Source organism: Primulina tabacum, chromosome 15 (assembly GCF_025594145.1).
Source record: "Primulina tabacum isolate GXHZ01 chromosome 15, ASM2559414v2, whole genome shotgun sequence".
NCBI lineage: Eukaryota > Viridiplantae > Streptophyta > Magnoliopsida > Lamiales > Gesneriaceae > Primulina > Primulina tabacum.
The window spans coordinates 3,799,289-3,812,953 of NC_134564.1; the positions used below are offsets into that span (position 1 = coordinate 3,799,289).

The 13,665-nt window shown below is 37.9% G+C and overlaps 2 protein-coding genes across 2 annotated transcripts; both read left to right on the forward strand.

Annotated features, from left to right (window-relative positions):
* The first annotated feature begins 5,274 nt into the window (after positions 1-5,274).
* On the forward strand, positions 5,275-6,763 carry LOC142525795 (uncharacterized). The gene is made up of 4 exons (XM_075630086.1): positions 5,275-5,321; positions 5,847-6,009; positions 6,123-6,217; positions 6,403-6,763. The coding sequence occupies exons 1-4, from the start codon at positions 5,275-5,277 to the stop codon at positions 6,761-6,763; spliced, it is 666 nt and encodes a 221-aa protein (XP_075486201.1).
* Positions 6,764-6,912: 149 nt separating this feature from the next.
* On the forward strand, positions 6,913-8,416 carry LOC142525796 (uncharacterized). Its single transcript, XM_075630087.1, has 2 exons — positions 6,913-7,082; positions 7,819-8,416. Exons 1-2 carry the CDS (start codon positions 6,913-6,915, stop codon positions 8,414-8,416), a joined length of 768 nt encoding a protein of 255 aa, XP_075486202.1.
* Positions 8,417-13,665: the final 5,249 nt, after the last annotated feature.

Sequence of the window (13,665 nt, forward strand, 5' to 3'; positions counted from 1 at the left end):
ATGTTATCCGCTACAACCAAAGCATAAGAAATTATGTCAGCATAACCATACCTCTCAAGGGTTAGAAAATGTCTCATGGTCCTATCCCGGGCCAGATTATATTGTTTAGACTCCTCCAAGTTTTCAGTAGGGTAAGGGGACCCCCTTTGCTCCTCAATCCTTTGAGACAAGTTTTGTTCAGTCCTCTCAGTGGCTTCACAGTATTTCCCACTGAGAAGTCTCCTCTTTTTTCTGAATTAGATGGAGTTTCTTTCAGGTCCTTCACTCCCTGCTTCCTCATCTCCATTTCATATTCTTTGAACACCACATCTTTGCTAATCAAGCACTTCTTGTATCCAGGATCAAGGCACCATTAGGCAAGATTCCAGCCTCTATTGCCCAAAAAAATCCATATCTGCTGGAGTAATGAGTGGTTCATCGGTGTTGCTAGAAGATATCTTCAGAGAACTTACTCGACTTGGACTTTCCTCCGAGTCCATAATCAACAACTATTCCTTTGTTGAGAGCCAGGGAGAAAGACCCTAAATTAAGATAGGAAAACTTATCTAACAGGAACCCTGTAGGGGCGAGAGAGATGAACATATGGATGTATTATATACGAGAAATTCAGGGAAAAGGGATTCGATACTGAGTTATTTAAAAAATAATCTACAAGTCGATTTACATAAATATCTCTTTGTTTAAGTGTAAATATATCATTAACTTAAACTCTTAACATTAAATCCATCTATCTCATTCAGTCGACTCCAAACTAGCGAAAAGTCGACTCACAAAGGTCGACCAACCCAAGCGCTTCTTAACTTTATGCAATTTTTTGTGTTATTTTTGAAACTAATACTCGTAATATTTTATGTCAAAATTGCTTCAGAAAACTTTGGATACGTATAAATCACTGAAAATTTTGGTCTACTCAACATTTTGAATTTTAGTCTACCCAACGTTTTGCTTGGGTCGACCATTGGGTCGACCAAAATAACGTGTTGGTCGACCCAAGCAAAAATACCCAAGCAAAATTTTTGCTTGGGTCGACCAAGCCAAGCTATTTTGGTCTACCCAAAACATGCTTGGTCGACCAAGCATGTTGGTCCCTAACATGCTTCGTCGGCCCAAGCAAATGGTAGACCATGCTTGGTCGACCCAAGCAAAACATTTGTTTGCTTGGGTCGACCAAGCTATGTGTCACAACATAGCTTGGTCGACCCAGGCAAAATGTTGGGTAGCATCGACCAAGCTTGCGTCGACCTTGTGCTTGTTTTTGTATCTGAGTTCAGATATTTTTTTAACGTTCAATATGTTTGATCTTTTAATTATTGGACATTGTATTGATCTTTTCAATTTCAATTTAAGTAAGTTTTTGGGTCGACCATGGTGATTTCTGGGTCGACCATGTTACTTATGGGTCGACCTTGTTGATCCATGTTGATATTTGGGTCGACCATGTTGATCTCTGGGTCGACCCATGTTGATTTTGGGTCGATCAAGGTTGTTTTTGGGTCGACCATTTTTCTAACACATGAATCCATATATTTGACAAATATGACCGATAATTACTTAATTTTGACGGATAATTACACAATTTTGACCAATGTTGCATGTTTTTTTAACATACGAATCAAATAATTTCACAAGTATGTTCTATAATGTTACATGATTATGTTACATGTTATGACATATGAGTCACAATTTCACAACTAGTTACATGTGTTTTGACATATGAATCACAATTTCATAATTATGTTACATGTTTTAACATATGAATCACAATTTCACAACCAACTATGTTACATGTTGTTTTAACATATGAATCACAATTTCACAACTATGTTACATGTTTTAATATATGAATCACAATTTCACATGTATATTATATAATATTACATGTTTTAACATATGAATCACATATTTAGCTGGGTCGACACAAAGTAGACCTTGTTGTTTTTGGATCGACTCTTGTTGCTTTGTTTTTGGGTCGACCCAAAGGTATATCCTACAAAATTCAACAAAAATTAAGAGAATAAGATAATTAAAATAGACAAAAATTAATAATAATAATTAAAAGAACAAAAAAACCTGACACATCAAGTAAATATGGGTTCTTCTTGGTCAACCAAAATTATGTTGGTTGACCAAGAAGAATTTCTTCTTGGTTTGGTCGACCAACAAAATTTTGGTCAACCAAGAAAAGAAAATTAATCTTGGTCGACCCATAATACTTGGTCGACCAATTAATTTTGGTCGACCAATTCTTCTGGGTGGACTCTTATTTTTTCTCAAAGTAGATTTTGGGTCGACTAAATTGATTTTGGGTCGACAGATCCCGATTTAAGGAAAAAAAGGTAGATGACTCGTCAGTTTTAATTGGGAGAAGATGTGTGTCGACCGAGAAGAAAAAGAAGAGGAGAATTAATTAAGTTAAAGATTTTAATTGCAGTTAATATAATAATCAAAGTCACTCCTTGTTTCTTAAAAAAAGTCAGAGTCCTTGTTTTTTAAATATTTTCTGTCTCACTCCTACTTTTTTAATTGACCCTATTATATACTTTGTTAATCTTGGACACTTAGTTATATACAAGTGTACTGATGCACGCGTTGCGTGCTTGTATAATATTTTTATAATTCATTTGATTTATATTTAAATGATGATCAAAATATAATTATAAGAAATAGTGAGGGACTACACTGTAATTTTGATATATAAACTAAAAAATAAATTAAAAAATAAAAAAATGACATCAGTGAGAATTGAACTTATAACCTAAAACCCAAGAAACATCTATCCACTGAATCATATAAATTGCATTAAAATTTTAACATTTTATTAATATATATAATTATTAAAACAGACCATGACACCAAAGTTAGTTACTTTAAGTGTCTCAAACTTAATACAATAGTATACATTATTTTTAATTTATAATTAAAACTAAGTGTTATATTTAATTTTTTAGAAAAATTAACTTTGCAATGTGAAATATAATCGATGGCAGGGTAATTGGGGATTGAGTATTGTTGTAGTCATGATTATGATGGAATAGAAATCACACATATATATAAAGAAAGACTATGTAGGAAGAAAATTACCTTTTTCTCTCTAGGGTTGCGACTCGTATGAGAGGTGGCCGCATGTCTGCGCAGGTTTGTTCGTATGATCCTTTGATTCATACGTTGGTTTTCAGATTCACGTTACAATGGATCCAGATGAGATTGCCCGTTTAGTGAACGAGATGAAACTCTCATGCACAGATCCGAATGAAATTGTGAACGTTGAAGAAGCGGACATCCGGATAGGGGAGGAACTTTTATCTCGTTGTTTAGTAGCCAAAGTATTCTCATCAAAGACCATTAATCGAGAAGCATTTCGGCAACAAATGCCTCGTACGCTACAGACTGAGAGGCACATGATCATCGAGGCGACATGTGAAAATACTTTTGTCTTTGAGTTTATTCTCATCGTGATCGGAATAGGGTTTTGAATGGTGGACCTTGGAATTTTTCTCGAAACCTCCTGGTGTTTAAAGAATTGAATGGGTTGAGCAATCCAAGATCCATGTCCTTTAAGGAAACAAATATATGGGTTCAACTTCATAATATTCCATGAGCGTTTATGCATGAAGATCTATTAACAAAGTTTGGTCGTCGGATAGGGCAGGTTATTGAGGTGGATCGAGGAGAGAATGGGATTTGCCTGGGTCGCTTTGCCAGAATTAGAATCCGTCTTGATATCACAAAGCCGCTGAGAAAATGCATGCATATTAGTGTCATGAGGGAGGAAGAGGACACCATTATTTTACTTGTGTATGAAAAGCTTCCAGATTTCTGTTATGCGTGTGGAAGATTAGGCCACTCACTTCGAGACTGTGATGAAGAATTAGCTAACAAAGTGAATCTGGGTTTTGGAGAGTGGATGAGGGCCTCTTCCCACGTAGGGAGTGTCCGGGGCAGTAGAACTGGTGGGGTTAAACAAGATGGTCCACGAAATGATGAGAATTCTTCGGAAGATTAGAACCAGCCTGACTCTCAAGCCTTGACTCACCTGGAATTAGATATCAACGGGACTAGGATTATAACTAATGAATATCAGCATAAGGACAATCGTATGATAACTCAGCATGCGGTGGGGAGTACGGCACTAAATGGGGAAAAAAAAGAGTGGATCTCACAAATATCCCAGCTCGGATGTTCAAACAACCATCCGAACAGCCTCAAATTGTTGGGCAAGTTGAGAAACCAGTACTAACAGATTTGGCAAATGTTGGGATACAGACAAGAAAAAGTCTACAACGGAATCGAAGAAGTGGAAAAGAAGGGCAAGAGAAAAGAGTTCGAAAACTCCTCATGCTTCGGACTCATTTTCTGGTATAGGTGCGAAGAGACAGCTGCTGGAAAGTTATGGTACAGAATCTGAGGAGTACAACAGCCCTAATAAGAAACGAGCATGGAATGATGAAGAGGCTCTAACTGTGAATGATAATGCGGCGGCGGTTGCATTGAAACCCCGCCGGTCTCCATGAATATAATAACTTGGAATACTCGGGGGCTTGGGAACCCCCGAGCATTCTGGGAATTACGGCGCCTCGTCGCTGAAAAGAGACCCACTCTCTTATTTTTGTGTGAAACCAAAATGAGATAGGCTAATTGCAGTTGGTGGAAACATAAGTTGGATTTTTCAAGGAGCTTTATGGTGGATTGTAGAGGTCGGAGTGGAGGTCTTGCAGTATTTTGGCATGAATTAGCAGTCGTCACTATTAAATCATACTCAAATGGACATATAGATTGCCTTGTCCAAGAGTCGGAACAAATTTGGCGCTTCACTGGATTTTATGGACATCCTGAAGTGCCCATGCGCCATTTCTCTTGGGAACTTCTACAGCGCCTTAAAAACATAGCAGAGCTCAGAGATTTACCTTGGCTTGTAGGTGAGGACTTCAATGAAATGTGTTATGATAGTGAATAGCTGGGTGGTAATAGACGAGTGCCGAGACAGATGCAAGCATTCCGAGAAGCACTCGAACTATGTGAACTCCAAGACTTACACGGTACAGGCGAGTTTTTTACATGGGTTAACAAAAGAGATTCAGACAATATTATTTTCGAAAGACTCGATCGATTTGTGGCAAATCTGAAGTGGCGCATGCTATTCCCAGCGGCTCGAGCACTCTCATTGGAGTTCTATCATTCAGATCACAGACCAATTTGCATGAATTTACATGACGTAAGGATTCACTCCCGAGCAGGTAAAAGGAACCCGGGGTTGCCATTTCGGTTTGAAAAAAGATGGTTGATGGAAGACGAGTGCAGGGAGGTGGTAGAGCAAGGGTGGGGTAACCGAGATATTAATGTGTCTCTCGTGGAGCGTATGGCTTCTTGCAAAAATTCACTGACCATTTGGGATGCAGAGAGGCTTCGTCGAGTACCAAAATGACTGAAATCTAGACGTACGGAACTGAATCATTTGAGAACAAGTGCACAGTGGGCCGATAATGTGATTCAAATAAAAGCCTAGAAAGGGAAATAGAGGACTTAACAACCCAGGAGGAGATGTATTGGAGACAAAGAAGTAGAATATCTTGGCTCAAAGAAGGGGATCGAAATACTAAATACTTCCACTCGAGAGCCTCTTGTCGGAGAAATCAGAATTTATTAACTGGTTTGATCTCAAGCCATGGGGACTGGTGTACAGATAGGGAAGGAATTTCGGCCATTGTTCTAGATTATTTTGATTCTTTATTCACATCGTCTAGCCCATCAGACGATGAGATTGGAAGAGTTCTGGCCATTGTTGAGCCGAAGATTGATAATTAGACGAATCATATACTATGTGCTCCATTCACTGCAAATGAGGTTAGACGTGCTTTGTTTGATATGCACCCTGATAAAGCCCCTAGCCCCTATGGATTATCTGCTCTCATTTACCAGAAATTTTGGGATGTAGTTGGTGGGGATGTTACAGATGCTGTAGTCCGGGTGCTCAACGAGGATGCTCCACTCGAGGCTTGGAATGACACGCTTGTCGCTCTCATTCCTTAAACAAAAAATCCGATGCTTATGAAAGAGTTTCGTCCAATCAGTTTATGTAATGTCTGCTACAAAATTGTCTCACGGTCTCTTACCAATCGATTTAGGCCAGTTATGCTGCTCTTAAACTGGACATGAGTAAAGCCTATGACCGAGTGGAATGGAAGTTTCTCCAGCAGATGATTATCAGACTGGGTTTTGAGTATAGTTGGGTTGAGAGGGTGATGAATTGTGTCAAATCTGTCTCATATTATTTCAGAATAAACCAGGAAGTGCAGGCCCTATTAAACCAACCCGCGGATTGCGTCAGGGAGACCCACTTTCTCCCTATCTCTTTGTATTGTGTGCTCGTGGTCTTTCTTCACTCTTTAATGCATATGAACACAGGGGTTTATTCCGGGGAGTAAAAATAGCACCTACTAGCCCATCAGTTTCTCACATGTTCTTTGCAGATGACAGTCTGGTGTTTTTTAGAGCGACAATGGAGGCAGGAGCACGGGTGAAGGAGTGTTTATCCATTTATGAAAAGGCTTCGGGACAGCTAGTCAATTATGATAAGTCAACCCTATCTTTCAGCCCCAATACTCATTTATTGCTAATGGATACGACAAAGAATATATTGACTATTCCTGTTTTCCAACAGCATGATTTATATCTGGGACTCCCGACCAAATCTTTTAGAAGCAAGAGACTTCAATTTAAATATCTGACGGATAGAGTGATCAAGAGAATCCAGGGGTGGGGGTAACAAATGGTTTTCCACTGGGGGGAAAGAGATACTAATTAAATCGATTCTTCAAGTTGTTCCCACCTTTGCTATGTCTTGCTTCAGGATACCCACCCTGGTTTGTGATAATATTGAACGGGAATGTACGAATTTTTGGTGGGGAGTTGATAATGGTAAGAGGAAATTGCATTGGCGATCTTGGGATTTCCTATGCCAACCTAAAGGTAGGGGGCCTTGGATTCAGGAAACTAGCTGAATTTAATAGAGCTTTGCTAGCCAAACAATTATGGCGCATCATTTGGTGTCCTGACTCTCTAGTTGGTAGAGTTTTGAAAGGAAGGTACTTTAGACATGGTCCGTTGTTACAAGCAAGCTTGGGCAATAATCCCTCATACATTTGGAGATCGATCTTATGGAGTAGAGAAATCCTGGTGAAGGGATTAATTTGGAGAGTGGGTGATGGAAATAGTATTAATATCTTTGAGGACCATTGGATACCAAGCACGTAAAATAAACTCTGCGATTCGAGCGCTACTTGGGATCGAGAGCAGTCTGTTAGTACGCTGATTCGAAATGGAGGGTGGGATACGGATTTGATATCTGCCAGCTTCAATCCTTATGTAGCTGGTGAAATTTTCAAAATCCCACTGAATGATACTGGGGTGCGTGACTCCTTATTCTGGAAATATGATGCCGAGGGCCGGTATACAGTAAAATATGGGTGCCGACTTCAACGTGGGTTATTCTTAACTCCAGTACATCAGTTGGTGCATCCTAATGAAGAATGATGGTCCTTTATTTGGAACCTATCTATTCCGCCGAAAATACGTATATTTTGGTGGAATATCTCACATGATTGTATTCCGACGATATGCCGGTCAATGAATCTTGTAGTTTGTGCAACTTCCCGATGGATTCAACTTGCCATGCTCTTTTTTTCTGCGCTGCAATCAAACATTTGTAGAAGAACACTCTATTTGCTCCTATCCTACAAGGTGGCTCACAATCTTGCACCTTGGAACTTTGTCTGTGGTTGAAAGAGCAATTATCTAAGTCAGACTTTGAGAACTTGCTAGTCACACATGGGCAGTTTGGCGTGAGAAGCAAAATTTTCTCCATAGCGATAAGAAGAAACCACTAGCCGCTGATGTTTCCTGGAGCACAACGCTTTTATCCGATTTTCGCAACACTAGAAAAAAAGAGAAAATAGCTGATATACCTTTGAAAGGAAATCAAGAGAAGATATGGACACCGCCAAGGCATTGCTCATTCAAGCTTAATGTGGATGCGGCTGTGAACATGGAGAGTCACAAATTTAGTATTGGTGGGGTAGTTCGAGACAATCAAGGACGTTTGCTGTTGGCTTTTGGTAAGCAGATAAACCAACCCTTGTCAGTAGTACATGGTGAATTACTGACGATCCGGGAAGGAATTCTTCTTCTCTACGATAAAGGTTTTTCTGATGTACAAGTAGCATCTGATTCTCTATTGGCAGTGCAAGCAGTCACTACCGAACAAGATGATCTTGGCTATATTGGAATTTGTGCAACGGACATCAAGGAGCGATTGAAGAGACCTGCGATCTCTGAATGCATTCATGTCTGTCGATCGTCGAATAATGTTGCTCATAATATTGCTCGTTTTGCTTGTTCTTCGCCTTCTCTTTTTGTTTGAATGAATGGTGAATTTTTCTTTTGGTTGGTTAATCTTGTAATAGATTATTTTAATCAATAAAGTTACGAGTTTACCTTCAAAAAAAAGAAAGAGAGAAAAACTATGTCATATCGGGTGTGAGGACATTTAACTCTTATAATAATTATTACCACAAAATTTGATTTTATTAATTAATTAGAACGGAAACCATTTTAAAATTTTCATTTAACATGAGCCCAAAATCATTAATTGATTGTAATTTCAATACTTAAAATAGTTTGATTAAACATCTTGTTTACAACCATCAAATAATAAAAATGTCCACAAAATTAATTAAAGAAAAATAAATATATGCAAACATTTTATAATTTCAAGGACATGTCCAGGTATATTTATAAAAATATATTGGGATAGACACTATCAAATAATCTCAAGTGTGGTTCATTCCAGAAATATTATCTATAGTCTGCTAAGACCAGTGATACTTGTCATTGTCCACACACAAAGAGAATAGTAGCCCCTCTTAGGAGTGAGCAAACTCCCCGTATGAAACAATCATATTCAATACAAAATGTTTTTGTAAAATGATATATAATATGCAATGCATTCATGTCGTGAAGGTATCAGGCCAGTTGCTCATCCACTGAGCATGTGTCCGAATCAATTGAATCGTTATCAAATCATCAAAGTTTGAGCAGACACACCAACCTCAGTTAAGTATATGAGAATATTCATATGATAGCGTTAGAAAAAACGTCATCAAATCCCAAATATCAACCCATCAATCATAAAGGCCGCAAATGATTATATCTTTATGGGTCACATAATGCCAAACATTATCGTGTTCTAACCCTAGAATCAATAAAAATCCAATCATATCAAGGTATCCAAGAATTATAACTCAAAGTGTATATCATGCATCATTGTATGTATAAATGATATGTGTTGCAAAATATTTATTTATACATCAATATACCAATTATAAATGTCTTGTGCGTCACGTCAACTCAAGGAAGGCACGTAGACATATGTTTTCACTCAAATTAATCAATACTCTATCAAATGGACACTGATATTTGTCATATATATATTACTCGATCACAACATACTTTATTTTTTACGGTCCAAAGTTGATATCTTCAACCGCGTCAACGAAATCCAAGTATAAATATGTAATTTAAAATTACATTACTATTAATCTAAAATAATTTTGTGTCTCACGTTGTAGTTCTCATATCTATATGACTTAATTTAAAGTCAGAATAATTTTATGTAATTCACGTCAGTCTCATTAGTTAAATTAATCCATTGTAAGTTCGCATTATCATTCCCGTTTCATATACATATATGTTGTAGAATATAACATACATATATCCATAATGATATGATATTAGTCCACTTTGAAAATAAATCTCATAGATTTTTTTCTGGACTTTATCTAAAAGACCTCATACCAATGAATGTATCATTTTATCTTATTAATCTATCATTTCCTCGTGTATTTTCAATGTGAGACTTTGGTTGAATTCTCAATAATTCTCTCATCAAACTAAAGACCACCATTGTTCTCATGGTTCAGGCCTCTCCTCAAGTCAATCCGTCTATCCTCTCCACTTGGAGGATAATAAATTTAGGTTACTCTTTTTCACTGCATTGGGAGCATGCGCCTTATGTGAAATATTTGGAGTACCACCTGTCTCTATCTCATCACGGACTTATTGAGAGTCCTCATATCCTTCGTTTAAGTATCCTAGGATTCACCCACATGACTCGATCTCGACCATGACTCTAATACCATTTATTGAATAATAAAAGTCACATACTTTCAAAATCATATGATATTGTCCAGTTTGGATCTAAGCCCTCGTGAATTTGTTTTTTGGAATTTACCCAAGATACCTCATACCGATGAAGATAGCTTCCAACTAATAAGTTCATGATCTTCTCTATATATGTTCAATGTAAGACTTTGATTGAAATCCCAATCATATATATAGTTAAGGTTGGAAATTTTAAACTTTCAGGTTTAAATTCATAAAATGACTTAAATCTTCTTTAAAGTCATAAAAAATTTCTTTTATGAATTTTTTTGCATTCTTCACTCATCAATCAATGAACATTTATGCAAGGAAAATCATTATAGTTAAAGTACTATGTTTAGCATCTAATCTAGCAACAATTATTCGTACAATTAAGCCAACAGATCGAAATAACTAAAAAAAAGAATTGGCACCTGTAAGGTTCTATTATGTGAGTTTTATGGGGCTATATTCCCTACTTGCTAATCCCTTTAGATGTCGGCAGGAGCATTAAAAGCATGTCGGTAGGGACGGATCCAGAATGATATGTTTGGGGGGGTCGGTCTACCTCAATTCCTGAACGTCGGAAAAAATTCCAAGAATCCTCGGCTTTTCTTCCGATGTGTCTCCGAACTCGCGTCCCACAATATTTCACTCGTCAGTCGAAAATATAGCAGATGTTTTGCAAAATGTTACGTTAGGTTATTATTTCAAATGGCTTTCTTTATTGTGTTTGTATTAACCAACTATGAAGGTTTTAAGTTGAGCCTTTGTAGAAGCTCGTTATTTAGGTTTTCAAAAAAAAAAATTGCAGAACAATGTCAAAAAACAGCGTATAAGAAGAATAGAACACGGATCATATGTGTAAACCTCGAAAGTCTTTAACCATTAGACCAATTATAGATACTTTAAATTTTGATGGGTCAAATAATATATATATTAAATAATAAAATATATCTTATTAGTAATAATTTTTTTAAAGAAATTCAGAGGGGCCGTGGCCCCCTCCGGTCCTACAGTAAATTTGCCCTTGCATGTCGGGAGATTTATCAAAGTTGGGCGGCTGATTGGCAATTGATTTGTCAAAGTTGGGCAGATGATTTAAACGGAAATAACGCATTTTTAACGCGTATTCACACGAACAATGAAAATCGCTGGGGTCAGTACTATCAAAATTAAAATATTTGACGACACTATTCGCACCATACAGGAGGTACGACATGTGAAAGGGCTGACAAAGAATCTTTTGACCTGGGGGCAATTAGATGATATCGGGTGCAAAACACGTATCGAGAACGAGATCATGAAAATTGTGAAAGGTGCGCTTGTAGTTATGAATGCGGAAAATGTTGCTGCAAATCTGTATGTACTTTTGGGAGAAACACACAAAGAGGCAGAACTAGCTGTTGCATCAATTGGTTCAGGAGAAGAATTAACAGTGTTATGGCATAGAAAGCTCGGGTATATGTTAGAACGGGGGTTGAAAATTCTCTCAGAATGGAAGTTGCTGTCGGGACTTACAAAAGCGTCACTACCTTTTTGTGAGCACTGTGTTACCAGTAAACAACATAGATTAAAGTTTGGCACTTCTACTGCCACGAGCAAAAGTATATTGGAGCTGATTCATTCGGATGTTTGGCAAGCACCGATTGTATCCCTAGGAGGAGCGAGATACCTTGTCTCGTTCATTGACGATTTCTCTAGGAAGATGTTGGGTGTATCCGATCAAGAAGAAATTAAATGTTTTCCAGATCTTCAAAGATTTCAAATCCCAGATTGAACTTGATTCAGAAAAGAAAATCAAGTGTTTGAGGACTGACAATGGAGAAGAATATACCTGTGACGAATTTGATGCATATTGTTAACATGAGGGCATTGAAAGACAATTCACGATGGCTTACACACCTCAACAGAATGAAGTGGTGGAGAGGATGAACAGAACCTTGTTGGACAGAACAAGAGCTATGTTGAGGACTGCGGGTCTAGACAAGTCATTTTGGGCAGAAGCAATCAAAACCGCTTGTTATATTATCAATCATTCTCCTTCAGTGGCGATTGATCTGAAGACTACGATGGAAATGTGGACCGGAAAGCCGACAGATTATTCTCATTTGCATACATTTGGAAGTCATGTGTACGTTCTGTACAATGAACAAAAAAGATCGAAGTTGGATTCGAAATCCAGAAAATGTATCTTCTTTGGTTATGCTGATGAAGTTAAGGGGTTTCGCTTGTGGGATCCTACTGTCCACAAGCTGGTCATCAGCAGAGATGTTATCTTCGAGAAAGATAAAGTAAAGGGAGAAAAATGCACATTGAATTCAGAAAGTACTATATTTCAGGTGGAACATAAGACGAGCGAATGTCAAGTTTCTTGTGAAGCAGTACCAGAGCACGAAGAACAAGAATATGTTGATTCTGAAGTTTTCAATGTGAGGCAGTCAACTCGAGACAGAAGACCACCAGTTTGGCTTTCAGATTATGTCACTGAAAGCAATATTGCATATTGTCTATTATTAGAGGATGATAAGCCATCGAGTTTCCACGAGGCTACTCAAAGCTCGGATGTATCCTTGTGGATGATAGCAATGCAAGAAGAGTTGGAGGCAATAGACATGAATAAAACTTGGGATCTTGTTACACTACCACTAAGGAAGAAAGCCATTGGTAACATATGAGTGTATAAGATCAAGCGTGATGACAATAACCAAGTGGAGCGATATCGTGCTAGATTGGTGGTAAAAGGGTATGCTCATAAAGAAGGCATTGAATTCAATGAGATATTTTTTCCTGTGGTTCGGCTTACAACAGTCAGAGTAGTTTTGGTATTATGTCCGGTGTTTGACCTACATCTAGAACAGCTAGATATGAAAACAACATTTCTTCATGGAGATCTTGAAGAAGAAATCTATATATGCTCCAACCAGAAGATTTTGTGGAAAAAGGCAAAGAGAACTTGGTTTGCAGGTTGAACAAATCTCTGTACGGTCTCAAACAAGCGCCGAGGTGTTGGTACAAGAGAATGAGTCTTGGATACAACAGACTGACTGCAAACCCTTGTACATATTTCAAAAGGTCTAGTGATGATTATATCATTTTGCTGTTGTATGTGGATGGCATGTTGGTAGCAGGCCCCAACAAAGATTCAGGTCCAAGGATTGAAGGCACAGTTGGCTAGGGAATTTGATATTAAGGACTTGGGACCAGCAAACAAAATTCTAGGGATGCAAGTTAACCGAGACAGAAGTAACAAAAAGATTTGGCTTTCCCAGAAAAATTATTTGAAGAAAGTCTTGCAACGCTTCAACATGCAAGATAGCATGACAATATCGATCCCTCTTCCTGTTAACTTCAAGTTATCCTCCGAGATGTGTCCTAGCAGTGAAGCAGAGAGGATGGAGATATCTCGAGAACCATATGCATCAGCATTGTGAAGTTTGATGTTCTCCATGATCTGTACAAGACTGGACA